Raw genomic sequence first — 9855 nt, 5'->3', positions numbered from 1 at the left:
GCTGTAGAAACATGAACAAACACACGATCCCCGTCCAGGTGTAAGTCTGGTGAAATCGAGGACTGTGGATTTTGTCCTCCATCTTTGTGGCCGGTATGAACAGTTGAAACAACTGCAATAACCATAAACTATTTCGAGGCACATATGGGCATCTGAATGTAAGATTTTAGGACAGACTCAAAAAATGTTAACTCATCCTTTAATTCAAAAAATAGCCTACATCCATCCAGTTTGTATGAGCCATCATTCAGTCAGATTGAGTACTGGATATGATCAGATGACTGTACTGACCATTTACACCTTTGCTGCACAGAGTAGGATTAAGTTTCTGGTCCTTCCTTTCCCCAACCAGTAGGTGGCAGCAACGCACCTACAGCTTTAAAATAAAAAAAAGAGAAGAAGCAACCGGAAGCACACAACAGTGGCTTTTGTAACAACAGTCCAACGCTGCACTTTGAATGGGACAAGACTCGTCTTGTCTACAGAGTCATGTCTTTTATTTCTGTGTGGTGATCTCTGTTTGAGAGAGCAGCATGGATCTGTCAGAGTCTCAGGAAGTGGACGCTGCCGGTCCCGGACCTGAGCATAGTCCTAAACCCGAGCTGTCTGCAGCGATGCGGGCTAAAATCGAGCGGAACCGGCAGCGAGCGTTGCTGCTCCGGCAAGCCCGACTAGCGAGCCGCCCTTTGTCCGCTATCGAGGGCGCAACTTCGGCCAAAGTCTCCAAGACCATCGACTCCGGTGCCGGGTTCTTCATCGAGGAGGAGGAGGACGGACAGGAAGAGCAGAGGACCAGGAAAGTTGTGCATCAGCCAGGTGTGTGTGTGTTGTGTGCTGTGTGTATGCATGCATCATGCCTATTTACAAGTGTGTTGAGTGTTTGTGTGTTTTGTTTACAGCTCCAGTGATTGAGCCAGACTACCTGGTGTGTGATGACTGTCAGAAACCCTTTATGGACTCGTACCTCAGCAACAGCTTTGACCTGCATGTCTGTGACAAGTGCAGGTACACACACACACACACACACACACACACACACACACACAGGATATCATATAATACTTTTTCTTGCAACTTTTGTCCAAAGAAGTCATTAGAGCTTGGGATTTTTAGACTGTAATGATTCCCCCAATATCTGAAATCTCTCTTCCATGATATGAATATGGTTGCAGCGGTATACCAGTTTTAAGGTATACTCTGAAATGCTAGTTCATGGTTATCATACCACCATTTTAGAAAATGGTTTCAAGTTTTAATCATAGTAATCAATTGTTTATTCAACCAAAAATAACCCTTCAGTGTCATCCCTTTCATCCTTACTGATAATTATAATAATTGTTTAATACCATGATAGTGTAAAACCACATATTTTCTGAGGTGGATATTATTATATATATGAAGTTGTATTAGTTCAGTTCAGTTCAGTTCAATTCAGTTTTATTTATAAAGCCCAATCCCTCTGTCCTTTGGACCCTCACAGCGGATATTATCGCTGAGGGCCGTGTTTGATTATTACAAGACGAGGTTGTGGATAATATGAAATGTTTGCCAATAATATGTGGTTTTCATCACATCCTCAGTTTTTGTTTTCTTCCACAATGATATTCAGTTTACAGTCATAGAGGAGTAAAAAACCTCTAAGAAGCTGGATTTAGATGATTTTGATTTTTTCTGTCTTGAAAAATTATTTTAAAGGGATAATTGATTATCAGATTAGTTTGCGATTACTTCAGTTGTTGACAGCTAAGCGATTGCAACTGCTGATAGATCAACTGTTCTATACAAGAGAACCAGCTGTCTTTGGTCTTATTCATCCTCAGGTAGTGTTAAAACTTATGAAACCTGCAGATACCCAGGGTTCGTTTAGTTTTCTGCTTCTCCCTAGATCATACCCAATTTTTTTCTTTTTTCTACAATTAAATGGAGTAACAGTGGAAGCTTCTCTCTTTCTCAGAGACAATGACGAGAAGCATAAGCTGATCTCCAGAACTGAGGCCAAGCAGCAGTTCCTGCTGAAGGACTGTGACCTGGACAAGAGAGAGCCTCCGCTCAGGTTTATACTGAAGAAAAACCCCCATAACCCTCGCTGGGGGGACATGAAGCTCTACCTCAAAGTACAGGTACTGAGTGTGTGTGAGTGCATGGTGTAGTTGTGTTTTTAGCTGTAGTTAAATCTTTACACAACAAATAGTGGTTTGCTGCTGAATTCATGCTCTGAATATTGCATACAGAACCTTTACCTGCAAGTATGGCTTCTTTTGGGAATTTTTTTTCCTCTCAAGAGTTTTGCTATTTGAGGTTAAAAGTCACTTTCATTGTGTCTTCTGTGTTTTTATCTATTTTGTCTTTCTTGTTGACAACATGTAAGCTATCTGCATTATGAAAATCACATAAGATAAAAAAAAATAAAGGAGACTTTTATTGCAATTTAGTTGTAAACATGTCCCTGTGAGGTCAGATGTGTGATGATTGCTCAAAATGTTTAAAAAGCATTGAAAGAGGATTTTAAGACCAATGTACAAATAATAAGAGATTATCAAGCTGCAAACAAACCAAAGTAGTGCTGCAATGACATGTCAATTAGTCAAATATAACAGAAATGGCTTTTCTTTGTTTTATGTCACTGTAAACTGAATCACTTTTGATATTGAACTGTTGCTCTGATAAAGTAAGATTTGGAAATGAGAGGCCTCGGAGTCTTGGAACATTTTACAGACTAAATAATCAAAAAAAAGTTGATAGATTAATCAATAATTTATTGAGTAATTAGTTGCAGCCTTAAATCAAAGCCACAAATAACCCCTGTTATGCTGTATGTTTTAATGAGTCTATGTGCACTATGTATTTGTGCCTGTTGGGGCACCCAGGTGGAGAAGAGAAGTATGGAGGTGTGGGGTTCAGAGGAGGCTCTAGAGGAGGCCAAAGAGACAAGGGAAGAGAACAGAGAGGTGCAGAAACAAAAACGCTTCAACAAGAAGGTCAAAGGTTAGTTTCCTGTTTCAGGCATAGTGTAAACATCAGCATTTGGATGCATCATATTGATAACGTCTGAACATGTGGATGTTTCATATTGTGTGTGTGTGTGTGTGTGTGTGTGTGTGTGTGTGTGTGTGTGTGTGTGTGTGTGTGTCAGAGCTACGCAGGGCGGTGAGGAGCAGCATGTGGACCAAAGACACCAGCGTTCACCAGCATCAGTACGGACCAGAGGAGGTGGTGGATGCAGAGGAGGACCTCTACAAGAAAATCTGCACCACCTGCGGACATGAACTCACATACGAGAAGATGTAGACACACACACACACCAGCACTGACTTTTACGGGTTTCGTCTAAGGAGATGATGTTTGGTGCTTCTGTGGGGAACCGCGCCTCTCAAAATCCATCAGCTGTATTTTTTTGTCTGTTTTTCTACTGGTATTTATTAAGAAACCCTCCATCCCGATCACACACACACACACACACACACACTCGGGGCCAAAATCACTCTCCTGTCTGACACTTACAGGCTGTTATAGGTCTGTAGTAACTTCTATTTTAAACATTTGTTACTGACCTCAGCTTGAACTGTTGTATATTTTTAGTCTTTAGTCTTGCCTCTCTGGTCCGTGATATTGCTACACTTCCTGTTTCTTTTATAGAACATGGAGATTTCCTCTGATGATGGGCAAATTAAAGAAGACACAATACTGAAACTTGAAAATACCGTCTTGCATAAAAAAGTGAATTGTGGGGCCTGCTTTATGACTGAAACACAAATGATGAGTGAGAGTTAAAGTTCTCTACAGACTGAATCCTCACAGATTTTGGTCACATCTACCGCAATTTGTTCACTGTCATCACGTCTAAATGTTAAAACTTAACTTGTCATTGCTTTTGTGGCCTTATCTCGGGAGAGAGGATAAGGCCACAAACAGAAGTGGATGTAGCCATCGTGACATCACCCACTGGTTTGTTGACTCCCGTTTCGAAGCATCGAGTATGGAATATTGGTCGCTGCCATCGTGTTTTCTGGAGCCAGAAGTGACCATATTCGGACAAGAGAGTGGAGCTGTGGAGGAGCGAGGAGATCTGAGAACCCGAGGACACCATGCACGCCATACAACGTAGCCACAGCCTAAAGCAGTCCCTGCTTCATCATCTGTTTTACTCTAAATGAGACGAGAATTCACTAAATGAACTCTGTGTTGTGTTGAAGAAGACTTGATACTGGCGATTGAGACCATAAACTCATGAGGAAAATGTTTACTGAAGAAATAAATCACGTGAGAAGTAGCGTCATTTTCTCATAATTTCACATTTCTTTTGTATTGCCTTTGCTATACCACATGAAGAAGTAATAATTGGATTCCTAATATCTATACTAACCCTTGTACCAAAGAAGAGAGGGATATTTGCTTTGGACTCTCATCAATAATTTTCTTTCCTGGCTACATCCAGCTGCCAATCTTGCAATATTCATGATAGATCCAAAGCAGGAGGTATCTGCCATTAAAGGCCAAATAATATGAATATATTCAAGTATTTCTAACCCTAACCCTTTTATTTCTATGCTTTCTAAGTTTATTGACAGCACTTCTTGTTTTTTTATTCCCCCAGAGAAACATTATAAAAAGCTTTTTAATTTCTTTAAACCTTACTTCAGGTATTTCTTAATGGAATTGAAGAAATCATAAAAGAAATCATAGGGAAAAAAATTCATTTTGATCATCTCCGCTTTGCCACACTAAGGCAGCAGAAGTGTTCTCCATCTAGTAAGATCTTCTCTAATAGTTTTAATCAACTTGGGACCATTTACCTTCGAAATGTTTTCAATAGGGGAAATCCTGTTTATACAAAGATATTTCAGTCCCTCCTTCTTCCAAACTATCTGGGTTGCATCAAGATGTGCTGGAAAAGTCACACACTTGAGGGGAGTGGGCTTCACTCTTGCTCCAGTTTATATCCCGGAAAATTGCCAAACTCCTTCATGAGATCAAATAAGTGTGGCACTGAGTTTGCAAATACATTTACTTTGAAATCATATCCATACATATTAACACCACTAATTTGTTGGTTAGTTCTAACAGTGCAAGCAAGTGGTTCCAGTGACAAAACAAAAAGTATTGGTGAAACTGGACATCCTTGCCTTGATGTTGATTTGGTTACTCAAAGGGCTGAGACACAATTCCATTTGCCTTGACTCAGGCAAGTGATTTATAATAAAGGGCTCTGATCCACTGCATACATATAGGACCAAAGCCATATCTCTCGAAAGTATAAAATAAAGCTGACCACTCCATCCTGCAAAATACTTTTTCAGCATCCAGCAATAACATGATCGCCGGATGCTCAAGAGAAGCGGCTCAGTGCAGTACGTGAAATCACTTTCTCATGTTACTTGAGGCATCACAGCCTTTAACAAAACCCACTTGGTCAAAATGGACCAATGCGGGAACCACTCTGTTAAGGTGTATTGCAAGTATTTTATTAAATGTCTTATAGCCATTATTTAGCAAACTGAGAGGCCTGTAATTACTCATTTGCATAGGATCGTTGTCATTCTGTGGTATTGTTAAAATTACAGCTGTATGCATGCTGTTAGTCATTGAAATGAGGAGTCTATAAAAAACTAATATTACATAAACTGTCACTGCAATGCACGCTTATGGAAAGATTACTGTAATTGTAAACTTGGTACAGGGTGTAAAACTTAAGTCAACAGGTGCTCTTGCTCTGTGCACACAGCTCACACCGACACCTGTCATAGATGACAGGAAACAAAGGGATTTATTAACCCACTTTCCCTCGTACAAAATAAACTTGGTGAAAACAAAATGTTTTGACTGACAATCACTAAACAAGGCAAGATTATCAGCTCATACACAGAGTCCATAACACTGTCAGAAAACTGAGGCTCCACTCTGCAGCTACTAACTGCCATTAAGTGTCGGCAGGCAGTCCTGACTGTACACACATACGGCATGTTTCTCTCTCTCTTTTTTTAAAGATTATTTTTTGGGGCTTTTTGCCTTTATTTGTTAGTACAGCTCCAGATTGAAAGGGGGAGAGATAGGGGATGACATACAGCACAGGGCTATGGGTTGAAATTGAACCTGCAGCTGCTGCTGCTGCTGCTGCAAGGACATGGACTTGATACACTCGCTGTGTAACAAAGATTTTTTTTTTAAAAACCGGCAGATTGACTGTTTAAATAAAATGCTGTTGACAATAGAAATATTAATAAAAATTAGGGTTAGTTCAATAAAACTTGATGGTATTTTTAAAAAGATACTTCAACATATTGTGACCTTCTCTAAATGGGGAATTGCACTTTATTCAGTCAGTGAACACGTCTCTACAGGAGTTTCAGCTTGATGCTTTCTTCTGCGTTCATTGATCCTCAGGTGTCCCAATCCAGATGTCATGAGATAAAAGCATGAAAAACTTTTTCAAGGTCCGCTTGAGATAAAAAAAATGTTTTACTTTTACAATGTTTCTAATTTGATGAAAGCACGATTGCACAACCTTGGTTATTTGTATTTTGAAACAGAGCTCAGAGTCAAAGATGACGCCCAAATTGCGGGCAGAATGCTTTACACTGGAGGAAAAGTTCCCGAGGGATTGAGACACATCAAAGTGTCTTTTCCCGCAGGTCTTGCAAAGTTACGACTTCTTAGCAGCGTGGATTCTAATGTGGACTGTCAGGTGACTTTTATGTCTGAAAGCTTTCCCACATGTTGTGCAGGTAAATGGCCTCTCACCTGTGTGGATTATAATATGTCTTTTCAACACTGCTATGTCAGTGAATCTTTTCCCACAGGTCTTGCAAAGGAACGGCTTCTCACCTGTGTGATTTCTCATGTGGACCGTCAGGTGAGCTGTGCACATGAAAGCTTTCCCACATGTTTTGCAAGGAAACGGCTTCTTGCCCGTGTGGATTGTGACGTGTCTATTCAATGCTGATATGACAGTAAATCTCTTCCCACAGGTCTTGCAGAGGTACGGCTTCTCACCTGTGTGGACTCTCATGTGCTTTGTCAGAGTGGACACCACACAAAATCTCTTCCCACAGATCTTACAAAGGTATGGCTTCTCACCAGTGTGGATCCTCGTGTGTACTTTTAAGTCACTGTGATGTCTGAAAGCTGTCCCACATGTCTTGCATGCAAATGGCTTCTCACCTGTGTGGATTCTCATGTGCACTTTTAAGTCACTATTATATCTGAAAGCTGTTCCACATGTCTTGCATGTGAATGGCTTCTCGCCTGTGTGGGATCTCGTATGAACTGTCAAGTCGTTATTACGTCTGAAAGCTTTCCCACACGTTTTGCAAATATATGGTTTCTCACCTGTGTGGATTTTGTAGTGTACGTTTAATTTTGCCTTAAACTTGAAAGCTTTCCCACAAGTGTCACATTTGAAAGACTTTTTAGCAGTGTGAGTATTGCGGTGAATGTTTGACATGGTAGAGCTGTATACGTTGCTTTCATGGTGTTTTTTCTTGGGTTTAAGCTCTGCATTTCTCATTGATCCTGAGTCTTCATGCTTGCCCTCTTCCTGTTCTTGGCTCTCAGCAACATGAGAGCTGTGAGAGAGGGGCTGGTGGTCACTGTGTGCTTCTGATACCACAGAGATTATCACTGGTATGTTGACAGCAGACTCTTTGTCTGTTGCGCTTTGAGAGTCGTCAGGGTTGAAGTTCAGAGTCTGATCTTCACTGTGGTCACGTTCCTCACAAGGAGGACTCAACAGAAAGGTATCCGTCTCCTGCTTCAGTACAAGCTGCTCTCCTTCCTGACTGGCGCAGAGTTCCTCCTGTTCCTCTTTAATCTGTGGAGGCTCTGGGTCCAGACCGGAGCTCCTCTCCTGAACACAGAGCTGCTGGTCAGCTAGAACCTCCTCCTCCTTACAGACATGTTGATATGGGAGCTCTGCAGGGACACACAACAACAGCAATAGGATACAACTGTGATGGCAGAGAAAAAATGCAGACAGGGGCAAATTAGTAGTGTAACATTATATTTAAGTAGTTGGGATTATATACACTCACCAGCCACTTTATTAGGTACACCTGTACTGTAAGCTAATCAGCCAATCACGTGGCAGCAACTCAATGCATTTAGATATGTAGAAACTGAGCATCAGAATGGGGAAGAAAGGTGGTTGAAGTGATTTTGAACATGGTTGTTGCTGCCAGACAGGCTGGACTGTTGATCTACTGGGATTTTCACGCACGACCATCTCTAGGGTTTACAGAGGATGGTCCGAAAAAGAGAAAATACCCAGTGAGCAGCAGTTCTCTGGGTGAAAATGCCTCGTTGATGCCAGAGGTCAGAGGAGAATGGCCAGACTGGTTCAGGATGATAGAAAGACAACAGTAACTCAAATAACCACTGGTTACAACCAAGGTCTGCAGAAGACCATCTCTGAACCAACAACACGTCGAACCTTGAAGCAGATGGGCTAGAGCAGCAGAATACCACACTGGGTGCCACTCCTGTCAGCTAACAACAGGAAACTGAGGCTACAATTCACATAGACTCACCAAAACTGGACAACAGAAGATTGGAAAAATGTTGCCTGGTCTGATGAGTCTGGATTTCTGCTGCGACATTCAGATGGCAGGGTCAGAATTTGGTGTAAACAACATGACAGCATGGATCCATCCTGCCTTGTATCAATGGTTCAGGCTGGTGGTGGTAGTGTAATGGTGTGGGGGATATTTTCTTGGCAGTTTGGGCCCCTTAGTACCAACTGAGCATCATTTAAACACCACAGCCTACCTGAGTATGGTTGCCGACTATGTCCATCCCTTTATGACCACAGTGTACCCATCTTCTTGTTACAGCACCTTTTACTTGTTAAATCTATGCCACCAAGAATTAAGGCAGTTCTGAAGGCAAAGGGATCCAACCCGGTGCTAGCAAGGTGTACCTAATAAAGTGGCGAGTGTATCCCTCTGATTTGAGTAATTAACACAATTAAGTTTGACACACCTGTACTGTATGACTCTGTTTCTGGTTTCCAAACGATGTCCAGCAGTCTGCGCTGCTGGTCGAGCTCCTCCTCGTACACGACGATGGTCCTTTTAATAACCCTGAATATTTCCTCAGCAGCAGCGGTCAGTCTCTCGTTAACAAACTCTCTCAGATACTCAGCCGAAGACATTGTTGTTTAATCACAGTTACGGTGGCTCGAGGTTTTACTCAAAGGCGAACCTCCTGCAGTTATCTCAATGAACCAGTGCAGATAACAACCCTTGTCTTTTGTTTACTTCCGCTGGATGTTACACTCTTAAATTCCGACGGTGAAATGTGGGCTATGTGTTTTTGTTCCGCTTAGAGACTTCACCAAAGATACTGTATATATATTTTATATGTGTTTTTATATATGTTTATATCCACTGTCTTTGGTTTATCCACTGTCTTTAACTTCACTTAACAGAGGACAGAGGTGGCTGGAGTGTGACTTATTTTTTTTTTATCCTATTTTATTTATCATTTTAACCCTAAATCAATCACTAGGTTTTTAAAACCTGCCATTTTATGTATACAAAGTTAAAAGTAAAAAGCTAAAGACAAAATCCTGCAGTTGAAAAATGTCTCGGTTTTTCACTCTTGTCGTGCATGCTGGTTAGTTTGTACAAACAATTTATTTTTGGCCAGAGTTTAAATGAGATAGAATAAAGTCATGTAGATGACATCACTATTTTAAGCTCAGATTTACTTGTGTTTTTTTTCTGACGGAAGCATTCGCTGCCCATCATGTGCCCAAGGACTGTTGAAAACATGCCTTTTAAGCCTGCAGGTTTGGTAGACATGTTTTCTTAAGAATCAGCAGCAATATAAACATAGTACAACCAACCACAATACAACCTC

The 9855-nt window shown here is 41.1% G+C and overlaps 2 protein-coding genes across 2 annotated transcripts; one reads left to right on the top strand and one right to left on the bottom strand.

Annotated features, from left to right (window-relative positions):
- The first annotated feature begins 412 nt into the window (after nt 1-412).
- xpa (xeroderma pigmentosum, complementation group A) lies at nt 413-4271 on the top strand. The gene is made up of 5 exons (XM_050043300.1): nt 413-816; nt 900-1005; nt 1955-2120; nt 2868-2985; nt 3134-4271. Exons 1-5 carry the CDS (start codon nt 534-536, stop codon nt 3286-3288), a joined length of 828 nt encoding a protein of 275 aa, XP_049899257.1. The 5' UTR covers nt 413-533; the 3' UTR covers nt 3289-4271.
- Nucleotides 4272-5743: 1472 nt separating this feature from the next.
- LOC126389612 (gastrula zinc finger protein XlCGF57.1-like) lies at nt 5744-9259 on the bottom strand. Its single transcript, XM_050043298.1, has 2 exons — nt 8974-9259; nt 5744-7908 (listed from the first exon to the last, which is right to left on the bottom strand). Exons 1-2 carry the CDS (start codon nt 9143-9145, stop codon nt 6641-6643), a joined length of 1440 nt encoding a protein of 479 aa, XP_049899255.1. The 5' UTR covers nt 9146-9259; the 3' UTR covers nt 5744-6640.
- Nucleotides 9260-9855: the final 596 nt, after the last annotated feature.

This window comes from Epinephelus moara, chromosome 5 (genome assembly GCF_006386435.1).
Source record: "Epinephelus moara isolate mb chromosome 5, YSFRI_EMoa_1.0, whole genome shotgun sequence".
Taxonomy (NCBI): Eukaryota; Metazoa; Chordata; class Actinopteri; order Perciformes; family Serranidae; genus Epinephelus; species Epinephelus moara.
Note: the sequence above shows the minus strand (reverse complement) of the source record. Positions and strands in the feature narration are given on the sequence as shown.